The sequence below is a fragment of the Chaetura pelagica genome, unplaced genomic scaffold (genome assembly GCF_000747805.2).
Source record: "Chaetura pelagica isolate M959 unplaced genomic scaffold, ChaPel_1.0 scaffold396, whole genome shotgun sequence".
Taxonomy (NCBI): domain Eukaryota; kingdom Metazoa; phylum Chordata; class Aves; order Apodiformes; family Apodidae; genus Chaetura; species Chaetura pelagica.
Window position 1 is genome coordinate 172,185 of NW_009953493.1, and position 23,225 is coordinate 195,409.

The 23,225-nt window shown below is 40.0% G+C and overlaps 1 protein-coding gene across 1 annotated transcript; it reads left to right on the forward strand.

Moving 5' to 3' along the window:
* Window positions 1-12,492: 12,492 nt before the first annotated feature.
* On the forward strand, window positions 12,493-15,627 carry NEUROD6 (neuronal differentiation 6). Its single transcript, XM_009999056.1, has 2 exons — window positions 12,493-12,607; window positions 14,029-15,627. The coding sequence occupies exon 2, from the start codon at window positions 14,050-14,052 to the stop codon at window positions 15,061-15,063; it is 1,014 nt and encodes a 337-aa protein (XP_009997358.1). The 5' UTR covers window positions 12,493-12,607; window positions 14,029-14,049; the 3' UTR covers window positions 15,064-15,627.
* Window positions 15,628-23,225: the final 7,598 nt, after the last annotated feature.

Sequence of the window (23,225 nt, forward strand, 5' to 3'; positions counted from 1 at the left end):
CAAAGTAATCAGGTCATCTAACACACACACACCAAGGTAGTGGAAGGTGGTTCATTGCACTTAGACACCCCAGGAGAAGACGGTGCCATCTCTTCCCATTCTCTAAAAGCAAGCTGAGACAGTTAGTTTTCACTCAGGCAGTTCACTTACTGAGCAGTAAGCTGGGGGCATGCGAGTCCTTCCACAGCTCCACATGTATGTACAGGTTTGTTATTCACCACCCATCTAACATGATGCTGGTGCTGAGTGAAGTCCACCTGGAACTAAGCTCAGTGAAAAGCCCCTGTCCTCACTGTCACCCTCAGCATCACCATGGTTGCATGTATCTGGCTGAACAAAACAGAAAAAACATTTCAGACTCTGCAAGATTAAGTGGCAAAGACCCAAAGATGTTACCAAGAACAAAGGTTGCAGCAGCCAAAGATGACAGGAAACTCTTTTTTTTCCCTAATAGGAAAAACTCTGAAATAGAACTGATGTATTTGGGGTAAACTTTGCGTGGGATTTTAAATATCCTAGTGGTCTTAAATTGGCTTGACCACATCGCCTACAGTGTTTAGGCAGCTCAAAACGAAAGCCTTGAAACAAGGGTACTAATACTTAAATAAAATTAAAAAGACTGTCAATAAAAATTTCTAAAAAAAATTAAATCATCTAGGGTTTTAGAAGGAATCTTACATGTTGAAAAGGTTTCCTTTGAGGAGAAAAAAAAGGGGTTTTGCTATTGCTGTTAACTAATCATTAATTTTTAGTTCCTCTTTTCATTTCTTAATTGAATTACCATGTAACATAAAGAGCAGAAAGCAAAATGGTTATGTATGTATGTATTTCTTTAACATTCACTACCTAGCTTACTTAATGAAAAACAGAACTAAATTCCTGGCTTTCAGTTAGTTTTGTTGTTTTGTTTGGTTTTTTGTTTTGTTTTGTTTTTTTCATAATTTAGTTTCTCTTACTGTATTTGAATTAATCTTCTTTTTCAACATTTTACTTATCCAGAATCAAATCTTAGCTTTGAGCAGTAGCACAACTGTAACTAAGAAGGTTAAGTTTGTAGCTGATCCTTAAAACCTTTTTCCTATATAAATCATGTTAAATTCACACTTTTTTTTCCTGCAAGAGCAAAGACACATGTATCAGAATTGACTATAGTTTTACTTAAACAAAGCATAAGAAAAAGCATCAGTATATCAGATGCCATTTGACCAAGGCAAAGGTTTCTTGACTGAACACTGCCAAGATGCAATTTGAACATCTGACTTCCTTGAAAATAAATTGTTCAGTTTCTCTGGAAGAGTCAGCACAGTTGGGTCTGGATGGATTTTATTGGACTGTGAACTAGCTGTGCTATAACTAGAAAAATACTTGAGCTAGATCTGGCTGGAAAGGAACAGAAACATGTTTATGCTGTGCTGCATTACCACTACGATATCCACGTGCTCCACAGACAACAGTGCCATTGACCTTTTCTTTTTCTAGTCTGCCCTCAGTCTGACATATTCTAGCTCACATCACCATTACCCGAGATAAATACGAATCAGTACCATCACTCTTGCATCAATCTATCACCAGCAAGAGAATTCAGAGTGCAATCATCCCAGCTGGAGACAACACCTAAGTGGAAAATATATTTGTACCTAAGAAATGTTACATTTGTACTTGGGACTTGAACACATCAGGCTCCTGTGTGATTCTCTAGCCACCAGAGCACCCTTTTTTCCTAATCGCTTGCAGATATAAATTGGGCTCTGTGTGCATGGTAGGGTGTACATGGAACTCACAGCAATATTCACAGCATTGATCTGTGGGAACTTGTCCCTTATGCTTCCAGTCAGGAACAGATGTTTTAAGTACGTAGTTTGAATAGAAGTTTTTTATTCACCTTTGAGCTTGAAAAATAAAATTGTTTCTCTCCGATATCTTCTCACCACTTAAAAGTTAGAATGAGGTCGATGGGAAGGGCACATGTGCGTGAGACTCAGATCTGGAGACTGAAAGTTGCTGAGCTCTCAGTGTGTTTCCCACTGTACATCTGACTCACCATGGGAACTACTTGAGCAATAGCTCCACCGTCTATGAAACACTGATACGAACTCACTGAACCAGCAGGAGCTGAAGTTTAATTTCAGCATGTACAGTGCTGAGAGATCTCCATTTGCCATGTGCTTGAAGATGTGCAAAGTAACTTTCACAATACCAAGTTAAGAACAAGTGGATTTCTCTTGCGTATTTCCTATAGAAAGTCCTGAGTGCTTGGAATATCTTTTCCAGCCACTGGTGGGATTTTGCCATTTAATAGTCACACATTAAAAAAAAGTTCCGAGTTTTAATTCCACAATGCTACTTTTGTGCATAAGCAGTTATTAACTTTGCATCAATGTCTCCATGGATTAAACAGTCCCTAAGTACACATTGACAGCACAGATCGTTATGGTTATGGACCCTTAACACTTAAAATGGGAGGGGAGGGAGTTTGCATGTGTGTGTATTCATCTCCTTGCTCCTTCTCTTTCACAAACTATAAGGTTTAATAGCGATTAACACTAGACCACAGCACTTCTAAATTAACGATAGCCCTGCCAATTCTAATTGGTATTCTAATTAGTTTGACAATTCTACTAATTAAGAACATTAAACTTTTTAACAAAGGCTATCTTTTTTGTGTTGTGTTTGGCAAAATGGAATTGAGGGTATAGGGGAGCCTGAACTGGTGCTTTAGAGAATTGCTGACAATTAAAGAAAAAAAAAATAAAAAGGATTTGGGGAGCATGAAGAAACATTTATATATAGTACTTAAATAACAAGAATAGGCTTTCTGAATTACAGAATATAGTAAGTTATAAAGAAATTAATTTATAAGTGAAACTGCAAATCCAGAATACACGGCTGGAAGAAATTTGCCTTTTGGAATCACTCATTTAGTCCAGGTGCTATAGTGAATTTGGTACTGTAGGCAAACTGAGACATTCTTTTGTTTGGAGAAAGCTCACATTTTAAAATTTACTATCCTTCAGGTATGAAACAAAAGCAAAAGAAAAAAACCTGTGTTCCACAATGCAAAATTTTCAGTAAACATTTGTTTCACATCAATCAAAATGTCTCATTTTAAAAAATAAAATTTATCTGGTTTTGATTTTCTGGACTAAAACTGATTTTGAAAAGAAGTATCCTTTTGAATTCCTTTAAATAAATTAAAGACCTGACTTTTCCTAAATGTCTCATTCTCAGGAATTTCATTATAATGTGCTTAATACACAAAGTTTTAAGCAGAAAATTATATTTAATCTTCTGAAAGAAAACATGTTCCACTTTCTGCCACTTTATGCCACAAGGTCAAACTGCAAATAGCTTGTTCATAATGAAGATTTCTCTTTCTGTGAGAGTCAGAGCATTTGCACAGTTTTTGCAAAAGAAACCCTCATTAGTGTTAGTTTGTGCCACAAGAAACAGGCTCGATGAAAAGCGTGGAAATCAATAATTACTCCAAACCCCACCAATTTTACTCTTCCAACACCAGCCTTCAAAGGCAGAGTGCAGGAGCTCTGAATCTCTCACGGTTTGGCCCTGTGCTGTAACGCTGAGTGTATTCCCTCCATCACTTCACCAAACTGCTCTTGCACTGCCTGTATTCGCACTGTTGGAGGGCTTAGAGGTATAGGGAGAGACAGCTATTCCAGTCACCATCTGCTGGTGACAGCAAATATTCTCCAAGCGGCTGTCTTCAGAATTCATAGCAATATGATCTTTTGAGATAAATTTTACCTAGATGGCTTTACATGCCTTACAAGTCCTAATGCAGAAGCCAGCACGGCTCTCTAGACTGAAAGTGCACTTCAGATTTCAACCCATCCTTGCATAAAAGTCCTGAACACAAGAATGAGGCCCTGAACATATTATAATATATTCCTTAAAATGCATATCTTCAAATACTTTGTAAAATGCATATTTTTTCTCTCCTGGTCACACTGCAGTACTAATGAATCAAACCACAATCAGGATTTTCTAAAAATTGCATTTGACCCAAAGATGATCACAAAGAAAGCAAAATAATGCAGCTGAATACTGGCTGACATAATGACAGAAAAAAAAAAAAAAAGAAAAAAAAAGAAAAAAAGAAAAGAAAAAGAAAAAAAAAAGTTGCAGAAATATATGCACATTCAATAACTTTTTCTGCATTGCCACTGACTGTTAAACATTTTGCAGACTATGCCCTGTGTGTCCTTTGCCCAATATTTCAAGATCTTAGAGCCAGGCCCCCAGTAAGGCCATACAAGCCAAGTAGAAATTCAGCTTATACAGCAGCCAGCACAACAGAGGGGAAGCACAAGCAGGAGTTGGGTTCAGCAAGCCACACTCCCTTCTTAGGAGAGGGAATTTGGCTAGAAAAGAAGGCTTTTTGCCAAACTTCCAGGTGCATTCTGGCCATGGTTGCTTTAAACTATTTGGAGATTCAAGCCTGTCCTCAGCCAGCCCAAGGACTGAAATGAAAACTCGGGGCTGCCAAAAGATACTATGTGATTTCCATGCATGCCCTGTAAGGTGAGACCACTTTGTAGAGCAGTTACCTCCAAAAACAACACTTTGTACTCAAGGCTGTTGCATGAAGTACTGATTTTCATTATGCCTGGTGGCTGAGGAAGCTGGCAAGTTGTAGGGCTTACACAGCTCCTTAGAGATTACACAGGGGGAAGAGATGGAAAGAGATGGAAATTACTGAAAATACCATTTAGTTCAGCTTCTACTTAAATATGTGATAACTTCACCTCTCTTTATGGTAGATCATAAATTCACATTGATTGTGGCAAATTTTATTGACTGTTGTTAGACAATGCTGCTTATGAGGCAATGTCCACATGTCTTCCCAAAAACAGCCGTGCAGGTATAAGCAAACCTTCTCTTGAGCTCTGCTTCTTTCAGTTGTGTACTTGAATAGATGGAAACCATTGCTCAATTCTTCATCTTCTCTTTACTCTGCCCTATAAAAATCACCAGGCGTACAATGGCAGTGTAAGTAATTTACAGCTTACAACATCAGTGTGTCCACTTAAGCAGGATATTTGGTGAAAAATAAATGAAAATTGTTCTTTGTAAATAAGAGAAACACCAGTTACTTTAAAAGTAGATCTGCAGCTAGAAGTAGTAGAATTGTTCATTCATCACTGAAAAAAATGTTCTTTAAACATCAATTTTCAACCTTATTTTGGAAAAAGATCATTACAGCCCCATCTGAATTCAGTACCATTTTAAAGCTGAGCTGAAATTGGATGTGCCTTTCATTTTCTCAGAAGCTTAGAGGTCAAATCCAGAAAACAGTTTCATAAAACCCTGTTCTATTTGAGGTCAAATTCTGCCACCAAATCTCTAGTACTGTCAGGGGAAAATAGTTCCTGTGGGTAAAACACCTCAAATCATCCAGCTTCCACTCTCAGCTGTGACAAACTTTCTGTCTTGAGATAAAACGTGATGGTCAAGATCCTCCAAAATATATTGTTGTCCTTCCTTCGCTACCTTTGAATCACTGAATATATGTATAATTTCATGTAACAGGAAAAAGCAGAAAGGTTAGAGGATCCAGTGACTGTACACTTCATGTAATCTACTTCTGGAAAATAATTTCTGGACTGTTTATCAAATAGATATTGTGTTCTTGATTACTCTTAATGTTTCTGTCAAGCATGCTAAATTGGTAGAACAAGTTGAGAATCTGTGCTTTAAGATCCTTGTGCCTCCCTTTTACTTCTGGAAAGTAGCACTTCCCTGCTTCATACAGGTGTTACAAAGATTTGTTTGGTGGTTTTTTTTCTGTTGTTCTGAACTCTTTTGGGTTTTTTTTGTTTGATTTTGGCTTGGTTTTGGTTTGGTTTTTTGGGTTCTGTTGTTTTTTGAGGGTTTTGGGGTTTTTGGGGTGGGATGTTGTGTTGTCTTTTTTAAAAACCCTAACTTACCTTTCTTTTTGATAAGTACATGTATTATCACAAGTTGCAGATACTGTTTGGCAATTGCAGGTGCTAAGAGTCAAAAGTGGGATGCAGATTTGGGAACTGTGAGGCAGGCTATAGTTCATTAACAGCTGGGGAAGCCTGATTGCACAACTTTCTGCTTTTTGAAGGGAAAATGTGGTTATTTTCATCAGACCAGTATTTCAGGAAAAGCCCTGTTATAGAAGGGTGATAAATTCAGACAACAGAAAGCAAACCTAAATGAGATATTCCATCATAGAAATCCTGAGTCATCCTGTCCCACACTTAATACTGTAGCATAAAACAAGCACCTCAGCTGAGCTTTACTGTTAAGAAACTACTTGTATATTTGTAGATAATAGAGAGAACTAAGATTTCATAGGCAACTGTAGCTCTAGCATTTCCTACTGTCAGCTACCCAACATCTCAACTTTAAAAAGGTGCTTTCAAAATAGTTTTAAAGGAATTTTTATTTTCAAGGTCCTTTTTTTTTTTTCCTAAGATGTTCAGAGGTTATTTCAGCATGCTGCTAAAATTTGCCTGAGGAGTGCACACAAGAGAAAGGAAATGATGATTCTTAGGAGCTTACAGCTCACCTGAACCTGGATAAAATTTCACAGGGGTAAAGAAAAGTCATTTCTCTAGCCTGAGGGCTTTCTCCCTGCTGAGTTTCAAAGGTCTGCAACTAATGGAAATGTCAGACTTTCTCATAAACTTTGCAAGGATATTTTACAAAGTTCCCCTTACAAAGAACCCTACAGTTTCATGGGAGGGAACTGTCCACCAGAAGCTATTCTAACTCTTAGGTTCTGTTTTGCACGTTCATCAAGTCAGTGCTCATTCAACTTCTCTATTTCCTTGCATCTCACATTTAATTTGGAGCATGCTGTGTAGTCCTAAGCAAACTGCTCATCACAGTATGTGCTTTCTGTGAGGCCATTCTGCTCTTCTGAGTCTGCCTGTTGTCATGCTCATGGAGCTCCCACCACTTCCCAGAGGGGCTTTGCCCTGGCACTGCCCCACCACAGAGGGCTCAGTGCATTCTTCCTCCTCACACTGCAGCTAACGTTCTCAGAGGGAGAAGGCTGCAGGAAGGGAGAAAACTTTTGTGAACATCCACACAGGTCATCCAGGGAGATCATCCAGTCAGATGTTTCTGCTTAGGGGAGATTTGAAGCAGGGAGAGGAAAGCAGTCCATCAGACTCAGAGATTTTTGTAAGGAAGGGGTGCCCTGGCTTATGGAGGAAAGAACATGATTTATAGCCATAGGGTCTTGCCTGGGGGGGTCTTGCAAGCAGTGTCGGTCACCTCCAGGGTCGCACACACCTGCGCTACCTATTCTAGAAGGGACTGGCTACAAAAAAACAAGATTTGATGGGAATGGAAATGTTCTCAAAATGGAAACATGGAAGAAGCACACGTGTGAATCACTGTAGGCATCAGCAGAAGCAAAGGAGAAAAAAAAAAAAAAAGAAACATCACTACCTAGCTCTTTGACAGAGATTGCCATTAAAGAGTAGACGCTGATCGGCAGCATCAGGGTGTGTGCCACAGCCAAGCATCCCTGCTGTAGCCTCTAAAGTCTGCCAAATTCACCAATCTCAGAATATCCTCCAAGTAGGGTAGCAGAGAGTGTGACAGCCCCAGTCATCAAGTATGAATGAAAAAACCCTCAGTTTCTCTGATGTACCATAGGGTTGCATCACACCACAAAGCAACACAAATGATCTTAACCCCCTGCGGTTTAAAGAAGTGATACAGCTACATGACTAGTCTGACTAGAGCATTTTTCCCCAGGAAGAGAAGTACCTTAAATCCCATATTTCTGCAAGGTCTGTATCACCTCTTAATCTAGTAAGAAAAAAATTTAGGCTATAGCATATAATTACTTTCACAGGTGGAACCCCTTTTTAAAAATGTATTTTTCCCATCTTAAGATTATATGGTCCCACTCTCAATTCATTTAATGTTAGTATATGGTGAATGTGTCATATTTTAAAAAATTATACCCATTCTAGTCATGGTAGTGTTTAAGAAATGTAAGAGTAACTTCTGATCACAAACTCATTTTTGTTAATCATAAACGATTAATATTAGAGTCCATTTTCAAATTCTAAATTAATGTTTTACTCCAGCAACTCCTATTAAAACAGAGTACCTAACCCCTCCACAGCTCTTTCATATTAGTCCCTAAAAGATTTTTCAAAACAAAACTCAGGGTATCTGACTAGAGAAAGAGGTGTATCCTCATTACAAGGGGTTTATGTAGGGCAAAGAACATTTATAGTATTTTACAGTATTAGCAGGTAGATTAAAATCACATTTTCAGACTTAACTGAACCTTGTTGAATTAATGTAGGTTAGTTCTCTGAAGGCAGAAGTCATTATTAGTGTCTTCCTTAATCTCTCCTGGGAGAAGGACATACACCCTGGTAACATCATCTTAGCACTGGTGAGAGAGGTCTTAGCCAGCTTGATGAGAACTGCAGGTTCCTCTCACAAAGACATCCAAACTCTCTGGCGGACACTGGGGACACAGAGAGGCAGAAAAGGGCTGGGTAGCCACTGAACAGAGACACACATCATGTTGGTCCCATGGTTGCACACAGGATATGCAGGTGGCATGTAACATGCATGTGGCATGTCAGTCTGGTTTTCCCACCAGCTCCTTTTGTGGGGACATGGTCCTGCCTTTGCCAGAGGCTCCCAGTTCTGACCAGTCTGAAACTCACTGAGGCTGGCAGACCAGAGCTCCTGCCCAAGACATCATCCGCTTTTGCCCTACTTTTGTAAAAACAAAAAACCCCACAAAACAAACCATGAAAAAAGCCTCAACAAAACCCCAACAGAATGCCCCAAGCAGGTATTCTCACCTGCTTCTGAACTCTGAACTCAGCAGGAGTCTGAAGCCACGAGCCACTGTTTTTCATACTGTAAACCAAGTATTTGCCCCTTGTGGTCTGGCATTGCTATTTAGGACAATGCACATGCTAGACATGTGTTTCCCCCAAGATTCAGTTCCAAGGCAGCCAAGGTAGCCATGGAAGGAAGCTGTGAGGCCAGCCCTGCTGCACACATGCAGTTAGGTTCTGGCATAGACACCAAGCCCCAGAGCCTGCCCAGAGGCAAGGGGGCTTGGAGGAGCTATATCTGGTCCTCCCCAGGTGTTTGGGCTGTGCACGTGGGCACTGTGGCAGAAAGGCAAACTCACATCAGGTCACAAGCAAGGAAGAGGGAGTTTGACATCACAGGATTACCACCATGACTTTACACATGGGTGAGAAGCAGAACTGCCGTGACATGTAGCATTTACAACAGAAAGATGAGGAAAGAAAGAAAATAAAAATATTTAGGTAAGTATACCCCTTCTGAACAGTCCCCCACTTCCCACTAGGTCACGTTGCTACCAGTGAATGACCCACACTACCACACACCAAACTCGTCCTGAGCACACATCATTAGAGTTTCTTAATACTCATGTTACAATGCCACTGGGAGATCTGGGCCAGGAGGGGTGGGAGAGGATGATGAAATGTTAAAAAAATAATAAAAATAATAGAAAGAAAACAAGAAAAAAAGAGAGTCAAGACATTCCCCGGAGACTCGATGGTAGTGCATGAAGTTACTGGAAGAACTCCCACTGATTGTAGTGCAGTTTGGGTCAGTCCCCCTGATGCACCGTGGAGGTTCTGCAGTCCTTTGAACTCCGTATTATTTCAGTGAATCTATTCATGCTTGGCTGTGTTAAATGTATTCTACTAATATTGCATCTGAAATAGAGTAACTTATAATTCAAAACTATACAGCTTGGGCATGGGGAAAAAAAATTGTGATATGTTTTCAGTAACGTATTTGGTGCCGTGCAGCCTTTCTGCAGAGTGCATTTCACTATGTTTTGTGTATTATTCTTAACATGCATTCACAGTAGACAGCAAAGCAGCAGTTATGGGGTATGCTGTGAATGCATATTAACAGCAGTACACATTTGCATATCATGGATCCATAATACAAAATGTGTAGAAAAATCCTTACGAAAAGTTATTATGCATGCACAGTAAAGGCTTTTTAAACCTTGATATCTCAGCTATTTTGTTTCTCCGCTATTTATTTGAAAATATTAAAAAGGTCAAATGATGGATTAAGAATCTGCAAAAAAGGGAAAGTTACTACTACAGAGGGAATCCTTCAGCACAAACTAACTCATTTATTTTTGTTTTAGTAGCAAGATAAAGTCATTCAAAATGAATTTTATGACAACATTTGAGATGTTAAAAAAAACCCACAACAAACAGATCCAAAAATTAAAAAAAAAAAGGAGCGAGAAAATATTTAATAAAGGCATATTTTGGAGTCTGGGTGATATACCTGGAAATTTAGACAGTCCTTCCCTTAACACAGAGACAATACAATGTCAACCTTTCCTTCAATTTCTCATAGTATTTTTAGTATGCGTTGAAACAGGGCTTAGTTCCTCAGGACTTTGCATATTTAGATATTGTGCATTGTATAAAACTCTGAATATGCAAAATCCTTGAAAAGGTTGACAATCCTTAGGAGCTTCCACAACACAAATCTTAATACATAAATTCCTATTGAGAATAACGGGATTCTATTCTTTGCTCTGTTACACAGATTGTAGTATTTGGGATAAAATGAAATGAATGTCTTGCTCCTTCTGAATAGTTGACACATAAGTTTTAACATCTTTGTCACTTCAAATACATTTACCATAAAAAATAAAAATTTTAAACAAACAAACAAGCAAAAGCTCTTAGCTCTGCAAAGAATGAATGACCTGGTATTTCTTACTTCTGTGAAAAAAAAAAAATAAAGTTTGGGGAGAGGGTTATTATTTTATTTTTTTTCTAAGAAAGGCTCTAAAATCATTGAGCACATACACAGAGGTGTACATAACACTATCTACACAGACAAGCATATCATTCTGCCTAATTTTTTGTTCCTCTCTCTAATCGAAAAATGCCCAAACAAATTCAAATGAAACTTTGAGAAAACAAAATAATTGGACTGGGGCTGTGAACATTAATGCCAAGCTTGGGCCCAATGTGAATTAAAGCAGATGAGTTATAAACCCTTCAAAACCAGGATTTATAACAGAAACGCTGACACAGACCCATAACAATAGCAGCTCTGCCAGGGATTATTTTAATACTAAAAGCATACTCAGTCGCTCACTTTTTAAAAGAGAGATTACTTGGTCAGTCAAAAGCAGTGATATGCAATAATAATGAAAGCAAACTTAAAAAAAATTAAATGTTTCTAAGCTGCCATGTCATTCCCCCTGTAACTCTCTGGATATCGCTTATATGTGATGTGCCACTCCTTAAATTAAAAACCCCACAAACCCCAAACACACCAAGGTGGAGTTTGCCATAAGCTCCATGGCAAAGCTGAGCCGAGAGGCTTTGTCAGCTTTATTTAACAGTTTCTTGCCCGTGAAAAGAGACAAAAGAGTTAAGGGAGGACGAGCAGGGAGTGCAGGAGAAGCAGCTGACAGCAGAAAGAAGGGCACGAAGAAATGGAGCAGCCAGGGAGGCAAACGGAAGAGCAGGGGGAAGATTTTAGGAGGAGGAAGAGCAAGTTTCTGAAAAATATAATTCAGTTTTTAAAGAGATCTTGGGGAAGCATTCACAAAAAGGCCACACAGACAGAGAAAATCTGGCAGCAGGGGAAACTCCCCAAACACCCCAAGTTATGCCTGTGTTGGCGCTGCCCCGCAAGTAGCAGGTGCCCCAGTTGCATTGCACCAGGGCAGTACGGGGTACCCCTGCCATGCACTTGGGACAAAAAGTCATCATTTGTTAAACCTTCACATTGTGTGTCCAGTTTCCCGCAAATGCCTCTTTTCTTTTGGCAATGTCAAAAACCACAGAGAGATGTGAGGGGAAGATTCCTTAAAGCCGGCAGGTTTGCCTCGGTCACCCTGCCCTCTGGGGCAACTCGCTGCGCTCAAAAAATTCCACACCCCAAAAATCACTCCGAGCAGCATCACACAAAAACTACTTTTTGTGACCATGCTATGCATTATAGCACTGGCATTACTTTCCCATTCCTGCCTTCTCTTCCTTGCCTCTTTTTTTTTTTTTTTCCGGGGTACCAGGTGCACCAGAGGGACTCAAATCAATACAAGACAGTACTTCTCATATAAACAATACCATATTAACAACCACAGGGCAGCCGTACCTGTAGGCAGGGATAGCACCAAATGTTGGCACGTCTATCCGTGCAGCTAGACTGCTAAAAAGATGCAGCTCCAGTGGAAATGCACCTACTGTATGTGAAATGCTGGTGCAGATTTTTTTTTTTTTTCATTTTTTTTTTTTCTATCAGTCTAACCTTCTGTGTTGATACATGAATGCTGGTACCCACTTAGAGGGATGCCAGATGATCAGTGCAGAATGAAGGTCCCAGGAGAAAGGCTCACGTGGTTTTCTCTGCCCCGTGACGTCACTAGCAGATGGCATGGGTACCAGCTCTGGCAGTTGGCATCAATGTCACTTTTTAGAGATCAATGAGATAGTGCAGATATACACAGATCTAGACTCCAGGAGACGATGCGACATTCAGACTGAAAAGATTTGGAAGGCAAAAAATGAAAACTGATTTTTGAATGAAATAAAAAGCTAAGGTAATACAAATAAAGATATTTCAGTTGGTGCTGGGTGTGCATGCAAGTGTTTAAAGCTACAGTATCATTGTCTTGTATTTTATGTATGCTATTTACTGTCTAATAACTCCTCCTAACATTTTGTTCTTCTGATGCAATTGCATACTTTGATTGGTGTTATGTAATATTGCAAGTGTGTAGACAATATAGGTAGAGTTAGTCTTTGACTGGGGTTTTTGTTTAGTTTTGTTCTATTAAAAAAAGAGTCCCGGCATTCGTTTTGTTTGTGTCTTTGAGGACTGTGGGGGATCCAAGCTTTTGCTGCTCCCAAACTGCAAACAAAAGCAAAATAATTGGGAAGAGGAAATTATTTTCCCATTCCAGGCTGGATTCTGAGCACACGTGCAGGATTGCAGTCAGAATCTACAGACCGCTCCTGTCAGCTACGAGCTGGAGGGAGACGTCTGAGCCTCGCAGAACATAAACACTGCTATAGTGTGCAGGGAAATTTTCACCTCCCCCCCACTGCAATTGTTGGGGGAGAAAAAAAAAAAAAGGGGGGAAAGGTAAAGAGAAAAAGCAAATAAGTTGATTCTAACTAAACAGATAATATCATTAGGATTTTTGCTGGGAAAAAGGAAAAAAAAAAGAAAAGGTAGGGGGATTTTATTTCCTAACTCTACTCTGAATACATTTAGGGTTAGATAGTTCTGATTTTCATCTTCATGTAAAATAAGTAATATGTGATCTTCATACAAACCATTACAAAAAAAATTAAAATCTTAGTTTTTCATTATACTACTAGATGAGTGCTTGGGGGGGGTATGTCTTTTTTTTTTTTTCCTAACCCACTCTAACTTGCTGGAGTTTAATATCTTGATTCATAAGGGAAAAAATGTGGAGGGGAAAAAAACCTTTACAATAGAAGTCAAAAAGTGATTTAAAAATATTTATCCATCAGTTACTAGAGATATGTCACTTTTCAGTATTAAGACTGCTCTCGCTCTCCTCATTTTTTCACCCAGGGGAAATTGGATTAATGAAATTTCTGTATTGCTTTTTCATGCTTTGCATTTCTTTGAATTCCAAGGTGGCGAGGGTTGGAAGGGCTTGTTTAAAAAGAAGATAAATGAGCGGGGAGTTAATTGTACATTTGAAATATTGATTTACTCTGTATTTATTTGTGAGAAGCATAGCTTTCTAGTCGCAAGATCCTGAATGTTTCCAGTGATTTTAAGATTCTGGACAGCTTTTATTTTTTAAAAAGCAAGCATTTGCAACTGACATTTTATGCAAAAAATATAGACTGTGCATTTATACATAAACATACACACACTCACACAAACAGAGCGTGCACGCAGATGCATGGAAGTTGCATGAGTGTGTGAGTCGGCGAACTTTAAAAATGGAAATATTTAAATATTGTGCTGGCATTCTTTCAGGTAACTTAAGATTATAGAACCATGTTAACACTACCGTTTGATGAGTCTGTTGTAATGCCAGAATCCCAGATGTGCAGAAAGTTTTCCAGAGAAAGTGATGACCAAAAGCAAATGAAGAATCCAGAAAGCTTTTCGAAGCAGATCGTGCTCCGAGGAAAGAATATTAAAAGATCTCCTGGAGAAGACACAGAAAAAGAGGAGGAGGAGGAGGAGAGAGAAGAGGAGGATGAGAATGGCTTGCCTAGGCGAAGGGGCCTTCGGAAAAAAAAGACAAGCAAGATAAGGATGGAAAGGATCAAATTTAGGCGACAAGAAGCCAATGCTAGAGAGAGGAACCGGATGCACGGCCTTAACGATGCCCTGGACAATTTAAGGAAAGTGGTCCCTTGTTATTCTAAAACACAAAAACTGTCCAAAATAGAAACTTTAAGACTGGCCAAGAACTACATTTGGGCACTTTCTGAAATCCTGCGAATTGGCAAGAGACCCGACTTGCTCACCTTCGTCCAAAACTTGTGCAAGGGTCTGTCCCAGCCAACTACAAACTTGGTGGCGGGATGCCTGCAGCTGAATGCAAGAAGTTTCCTGATGGGCCAGGCAGGGGAAGGTGCCCATCACACCCGGTCGCCCTACTCCACCTTCTACCCCCCCTACCACAGCCCCGAGCTCGGCACTCCCCCAGGGCACGGGACTCTTGACAACTCCAAGTCCATGAAACCTTACAATTACTGCAGTGCTTACGAGTCCTTCTATGAAAGCACTTCCCCTGAGTGTGCCAGCCCACAGTTTGAAGGTCCCTTAAGTCCTCCCCCAATTAACTATAATGGGATATTTTCCCTGAAGCAAGAAGAAAGCTTGGACTATGGCAAAAATTACAATTATGGCATGCATTACTGTGCAGTGCCACCCAGGGGTCCCCTTGGGCAGAGCTCTATGTTCAGGTTGCCTACAGAGAGCCACTTCCCTTACGACTTACATCTGCGCAGCCAGTCTCTCACCATGCAAGATGAATTAAATGCAGTTTTTCATAATTAATGAGGAAAATGAAAATAAACAGTGGTCATTCACCTCCCCATCTAATTAAGAGCAAGCAGATGCTTGGGCACTGCGTAATTGGCACAACTCTATTTAACGTGTTTACTAGTTCCTAAAGTGTGTTTCAAGTATTGTGGGGATTTTCTATGTATTAATAAACCCTTTTTCCGATGAGCATTTTTCCTTTCGTTTTTTTTTGCCTGTAAACGCTGTGAGATTCTGTTTCCTCTCAGAGGTTATTTCCCCCTTTTTTTGTTTTTTCCCCCCTTCTTATTTCCCCATTTGCTTGATTTGTTGAGCAGTGTGTCTGAACACTATCGCTGAAATAAAAGCATACACACTGTGTAAAGTCAATGTCTATTTTGATTGTACAGTAATTATACAAATGCATGTTATTGAAATCAGATTAATAAAAATGATGTATTTATAATTGGTAGAAAATATATATTATGTATTTGAGGAGAACTGGATTACAAATATTCAGAACTTTAAAGAAATTATCTCAGAACTGAGATGGGCTTGCAATATGCAGAGGTGAGAGTGCAGCAATATTGAAAGCTATGCAAAAAAAAAAAAATGCAAACAAAAAAACCCCAACAAAACAGGTTTTTTGGTTGTTGTTTTTGGGTAAGCTAAGGAAAACCACTGATTGTCACTGACATTATTCAGCCTGACCTTTAAAGTGTTGCTGGCAAGGGCCACATGCTAATATTTTAGAAGATGTTGTTGAAATTTTGCCTCAGTTATTTTGACTATATATAATCAGCACTTTTTTTTGTATTATTCTGACTTCAGATGTAAAGGTTTGTTATAACAATGTATAACTGTGGTTTCTCACTACATACTTTAAATGCAATTAAACATAGATGTTTCCACTTTTAAAATACATCTCTTAGCTGTGATACTGTATTTTGCCTGATACTTATTATTTCACAGTATACAGCTGTGCCTTTGGTCTTGCTTACACCCCTGCAGTGCTTGAGCCTGGGGATGGAAATCAGAAATCATCAGGGCGAACCTCGCTCTATTTTCAGAAGGAGGTATTAGAAACGCAGCAAAAGCTGACCCAAAATAACACAGAAACAGCTGCGTGCTAAATAAAACACGAGTTAGAGGAAGAAGGTAACTTCATAGCTCAAGGAAACTCCGAATTTCATATGGGAAAGGGCCCTGAGTGGACACGCAGGCCACAAGCTGCCCCTCCAGCGCTGGCTTGTGGAGGGGTGCAGGAGTGCGGGAAGCATAAAAATTGCAGAGAGAAGGAGTCCCTGAACATTGCTAAAGTTAGTCTTGGCTAATGAACAGCACCACTAAACTCCAGATGCATCTGAAACCCACATTAGTCTGCATGGCCCCTGGCACCTTAAAAGAATTGAGCTCAGTGGAGACTCAGCTGGTTTTTAACCTCTCAGGCCTGTTTCTCAATAAGCTACAGGAGAGATAAAATGAATAAACAGGTAAGCTAAAAGCCAACAGCCTTAAAACCTCTGAGTGAGCTAGACCTCTTGATTTTGAGGGATAAATAGCAGCTACCTGACAAGCATTCAACTGAAGTACCAACACTGTGATTGAGCTGTGAATAATTAAAAAAAAAAACCCAAACAAACAACAACAAACAAATACAAAAACCTACTTAAAAATGCATATTCTGACTTCAAGTTAGGAAGCCCTGGCTGAATCACAGTCTGGGTCACAGTTTGTTAGTGACACATCAGCCTCAGATTGTCACTTGAGTATGTAGCTTGACAAAGAAGGGACAAACCAATATTTCCTAATAATTCGCCTAATTTTACAAGTAGAACTTGTCATAAACAGCCTGCACTGTCATGCATTGTAGATCCTTCAGGACAGCAGCCTGACATTCATCTCTTCTAAATAAGACCAGGTTACCCCAAACTGTTGGGGAGGAGTAACAAGTCCCAGGGTTCAGATCAGAGTATAAATTCTTCCAAGCTTCCAGAAGGAGGGGGGCAGACATGGGATTTTGCTCAACCAATAGCTTCTCTAGACACAAGTAGCAGGTCCAAAATAGATCCTTTTGAAGCAGAGTCTTGTTCAGGAGGTTTGGCTCAGAATTATCCCACCTTTCCTCAGGGTCAGGAAATATGGAAGGCACGGGCAGCAGTTTTCTGCCTTGGATTAAAGGTAATGGTGATGACCGTCAGCTCAAAAGCATCCCCAGGTGTTTTTCACTGAATACAGGAAGGGGTTGGGGAAAGAAAAGAGCTTTTGTTATTATTCAGAATTAGCTGATATTCAGCAAATTGTGAAAAGGTGTCAGGAGAGCAGAAGGGGGAAGAAGCCAATCAAGGAGAGGAAAACATTCAGTCCTGGGCACAGCTTGGCACAAAGAGACACTGAGATATGTTAATATATCACAAGGAGCTATAGGTAAGTATCTGCAGAAATGGGGGATTCTTTGAAGAGGGGCCAGATGCCCTTCCCCACTGAGGAGCAACAACAAACTTCTCTAACCAAGTTTTGCAAGAAGGGCCTCCTCCAGGAGGCTGAAAGTTAGCTCAGTGCCTCAAAGCGGCCTTGCTGAACTGTGGAAGGGTGCATTTGCCTAAGTTGAGAGACAAGAGAGGAGGCAGCTGTGAAGACCTGCACCAAGGAGAGGAAACGCCCGCTGCAGTCCACTCAGCAGGCACCCGAGGGCTGTTAAGACTTCAGGCTGTGCAATCTGAGGGTCTCCAGCTCTTTGGTCCTATATTATCTCAGTACCTCGTGGGCCAGTTCCAGTTTCCCCTTCTGGCAGCAGAAGCAAAGGGAAAGGGGGAAAAAAAAGAAAAAGAAATCCCTGCCAGTTCGGATCATTCTCGCTCACTCCACGACAGATGGGGAGGCAATTCACAGCCAGATTCCCCCTCTGGTAGCTCAAGGCAGGCACCACACTTGCTTAGGGCATTGCAAATTGGAAAGCCAGTCCAGAATAAATAATGGAGCAAGTCATAGAAAAATATTGAGACAGCATAAAAAACCCTCGACATTCCCTGTCTAGGAGGGTATGGATTATTTAAAGATATGGAGGTAGGGGATTCCCTTGAGAGCAGGCACTTTTGCATACCATCTCTTTCATGCACATGGCAAATATTTCTGTGCTCCTTCACTGGCCAGTCACGGAACACAAGGTGCTCCGAGCTCTGTCATGATTTATAAAAGCCTTTGAAGTCGCCTTATTTTAGGGAACAAATCTGAGCTTCAGGAAAGTTCTGATGTTTTAAACTCATGGGAATAAAAGCCAGTGGGTTTCTTTACTCGTAATCTCTGCTTTATGAGGTTTATTTCCTTTCAACCCCATTCATACAGCAAAACAAAGCTGCTCATTTCTGCCTGCCTTCTTCTCCTCTTAACTGCCTTCACTTCCTTGAGGATAGAAATATGTAAAATAGCAATTGCCCCAGCAAAATTAGGTGAGAAGTTTCTATTCTCCCCAGTCCTCTAGCACAAGAGAAATGAAGCCTTCTGTCAATTTTAGAGGTGGGAACCCCAAAGCTGGCAGAAAAAAAGCTATTTCAAATGTGGTTTTGTTACACAGTGGAACTCTTTGCCATTTATTATTTCCCAGAGTATAATTTCAGTGTGATTTTTAAAAAGCACTGTATGTTTTTATGGTACCAGAAATACACTAATTATTTAAGAATGGCTGTACTGGTTCAGATTAAACATCCATCTAACATAATATTCTGTTTTAAACATGAAGGCATTAAAAAAAAAAAAAAAAAAAGATGTTCAAAGATGTCAGAGCAGGGTAAATAAAATAAATATTTGTTTCACTAGTAAAAATGCTGGAAAAGAAACTAAACACCATGTTCCAGGATTTCAGCCAGCCCGACTGAAGACAGGGATGTGCCTGAATTGGAAAGGGGTGGGAGGCATGACAGTGTACTGCTGGGTTTGCATGCTTTCCTCTGCAACACTGGACTTACCAGTAACCACTGAACAGGAGGGACTGGGTAGAGCTACCTTTACTTCTGAACTCTGCCTCAAAAAACGCCTAATCAGAAGTAAATTTTAAAACCAATGGCCCTAGCCCTGCAGTCTTACAAATCCCAGTGAGATGGCAAAGAGGTAACCACTGCTTTGCCAGAGCTCAGAGGGGATCTCAAAGCTCCTCTGCATTACAGAAGGAATATGCTCATTTTAGGGCACATCCTGGCTGTGCTCCCTTTGGGAATGCCTGCATTCTTTCACTTCATAGCTATCTGCACAGATTTTTAAAATGTATGGAGATTGCACAGACACAAACGTGACTGCAGGTTTTTTCCTATACTAGCAATTCTCTCTCCTGTTTTTACCCCGACTTTACTTTTCTCCCCTTTGCCTGTAGGGCTCTGAAATGGCAGCAAATTAAGTGAAATGTCATCAATAAAGATGAATGAAATCCCAGTGAAACACATGGCAGAATCTTTCCTTTCAAAAACAAATAATACTTGCCTACATTAAAAAAGTAACTGCATGGTTTTGGTTTTCAGCTTGTGACAAGACTATGGTTATATTTTATAGTCCATATCCAAGGTCAAAGCAGGTTTAATCCTGGTACCAAAATCCTACAGCTTTTGACATACAAATAACAGAGATGTTACTGCTTTGGGCTGAACTGTCAGGAAAGCAGCTCCCTTAAAAAAATTCAACGATTTCCAAATTAAAAGCAAAATCAAACAAACAAACAACAACAACAAAAAAGAAACACAACCCTTTAATCTGGTTGTGGGTCTGACCCAGAGCTGAACCATGGCAGCAGGTTGTGATTTTGCTCTGGAGAGACACAGATCAGCATGGTGAACAGCTGGCACCGTGCCACCACAGAATCTCAAGGGCAGACCTGTCGTGTCTCACTGATACAAATCTAACTACCAGACACGGGGCTGCCATGCAGAATCCTGCTCCCAAGCCCTCTCCCCACCTCACAATCAGACCTGAGCGAGTCGTCTCGCAAAATTCTTGCACGTTATGCCAAAAGGATGGCCTATTTTCCTGCCTTCCCCCCTTGCCCCAGAGGATGTGCTAGAGTGAGCTAGGAGGGAAAAGAAAGCCAAATTCACAGGGAAGACAGCTCTGGAAAAAATAAAATGTTTCACTTTTTTTTTTTTTAATGCCTGCAGTATGGAGTCCTGATTTTGAATTGGCATCACCCAAAAAGGTTGTTATAGTGTTGTAAAGAAGTTTCCTCCCACTTCTTCCCAAAAACACTGATTTCTCTTGGCTGTTTTCCTTTGTTACTACCTCCTTAAACTTCCACTTTTATCCCTGTAGCTGTGCTACTTGTGCTATTTAATTCTAGGACACCATGTATGCAGAATACACCACACAGAAACAAGCCAGATCCAGCTGTAGCCCAAAATCTGTACTAAATTTGTAGGTTAAATGAAAAAAAAAAAAAAAAAAAAAAAAAAAAAAAAAAGAGGTAACTGAAAAAAAACCTTTACAATTTATAATTTTCTAGGATATTCAGTGTATCCCCACCCTAGTGAACATTATGCTGTACTTTCTGATATTCTGGATGGGGGTTTTTTCCTACATTTTTGTAGAGCACTATTGAGCAAGTTTGCTTTTTTTTTTTCCTTTAGTTTTTTTTGTTTTGCTTTGTTTTTTACTGGAGTCAATTAATATTTGAAATAGTATTTTCAAACTGATGAAATTTCCTAGCCTGTAAGTATGCCCACGTGTACAAGGCTATAAATTCTGAAGTGCCTGGGCATTCTGTTTGTAAATGAAAATTATAATATTGGAGGTCCTTGTACAGATAGAGAATCCAGACTAAGTCAGAAATTATGATATAAAATTTGTACTCTTGAAAGCAGCAATGTGAGGGCTTGGGTCTGCTCTTGTTCCATGGGAGTTCAGTAGATACCAGATTGGATTCTAAATCACAAAGGAAGCTAAACGTAGCCTTCTCCACTACGTTATTTACAGCCATATGAGCAGATGCATAATGCTTAGATGCAACTGAAATGACATTTCTGTTGGGCAGACAGCTTGCAAACAAAGAAACTATGATGGGATCTTTCTCAGAATCAAGGGGGAAGCCCACATGCATACTAGTGGATATTTGCCCTGCACCAGGCAAAGCACATGTGGGAAAGAAAAGTGTCATCCGGACACTGAGAACAGCAGGAGCAGGACTCTTGCTAATTTTAATAACGAAGCAATTGAGATTCCTTCCCCAGATTCTGAGGGAGAGTCCATGTCAGTCACAACGCAAAGCCCTTTCCCTCTGGATTTACTGAGAGCTGTTCTTGTGCTTGGCATCTTTGTCTTGATAACAGGCAGTACTTTAGAAAAGTAAATACGTTTCCCAGTTAAGATATGATAACCGCTTTGATTCACTTCACACCCAGCAGTGTACATATCAAGGCATGCCTACATACTCTAGGATGCAGATTTTGCAGGTTTCCATGAGAAGATGGAGAAACAATTTGAAAGAATGAACGTAGCAATACTAATTATAACATCAGTCAATACGTCCAGTCACTAGTTCTCAGCTGTTTAGCTACATGTTCTTTCAGCCCATGGATTCAAGCTCGTCATAACCATTATTTTCCCTCAAATTCTAAATTCCATACATTCCTACTTTTTCTACACAGCCAGTTTGTCCCTTATTCAATAAAATAAAAGAAGCTTAGCTAAAAGGATAGCCCTGTCCATGTGCTTCATCTCACATTCTCTTTTTAGAAGAGGCTTAAGATAACTAAACCCAGAAATCAGAATGACAAATATTGCAGTCACAAAAATACATCTCTAACATAACAAGTGGTGCAGGATGCAAATAAATGCCATCAGAAGTATGACTGGGGCTTTCCTAGTGGAGAGAGTAATTCAGTTCAGGATGCAGCATGGTGCCTGGTGGAAACACAGGTAAGGAGGTACTTGGCTTCTGCAGGGAGAAGGTAACTTTGCAAATGCAGATAATTCCCTCTCCACAGCCAGGTACATTAAACCTGAGCTGGGGTGCCGGGGTGCTTTGCCTGGACAGCAAGGATGTCCCACTGACAACTGTGTCTATCCCCATTTTGAACTGTGCAGTTGCTTTGCACAGCAGGTCATCTACCCCATAACAGTTACTTCAGCCTTCATGCTGGATTAACAGGCACTTCACAACAGCTGAGCCTGCAAAAGATGCCCTAGAGGAGATATGTTGCTGTACAATACATCCACATCTTACTTAATCACGGGTTCCCTGTACCCTCAGGTACTCACACAGATGTCAGCGCGTTCTGTAAGATGGTGACTTCACCATGAGTAATGGCCTCTACCACAGGCACAGCCTTATGGAAAAGCTCTTCAGTGGTTCATTTAAGCTGTGCCTAGTGGCCTCCATGAGAGACTAACAGTACAAGCTGCCTGAGTACAATATCTCACTGCTACTGTGGTCATATTCCTTACACTCTTTTTCCTAGCCGTGTGTTGTGATGTGCTCTCCCTTCAAATTCAGTACTGTTCTGGGAAAAAAAATTACACTAGCAGCATCAGTATTAATATATTAAATATGTTATTAATGTACCAGTGCATAAGAGAAGACAATTTTTATTTTATATGGGAACACACATTTCTAGCAATCCCAGACCACAAGCATACACCATCATCCTTTGCTTCTTACATTCACCAGTGAGATGTCTGGGAAGCAACTCCTCCTTCAAAAAGGTTAAGTTATTGACTAGGAAGCAGAGCCCACAAGAAGAGGTAACTTCTATGCTCAGGCCATTCTAAATCAGTATTATACCTGTCTCTTCCCTCCTGCAGGCCAGTATGTGTGAAGGTAGCAGTAAACAGCAGAGAGTCTTTGCTTAGTTTACCCATTTGAGATGTGATTCACTCCAGCTCCTACATCATTTTAAGGTCTCCAGGTCACTCAATTGTTATGTGACATTCTACTTGAAATATCTAAAGAAATATTAAATAAACTCAGTCTCAAATGACAGTCTAGTATTTTTTTTCAAGATCCTCAGATTTGTTCCTAAATGTATTTAAATCTTACCAGTGAACATGATGCTGGTTATTAAAAAGTAATTCTGGAGAAATTAGCTTGCAGCTACAAAATTAATATAATTCATTTATTACTTGCAGCCACAAATCAAAATGCTGTTAACACTGCTGCATGCAATTTAATATGCACAGTAAGCTTCCATATGGCTTCAATTTTAGGTTCCCTGGTCACTACA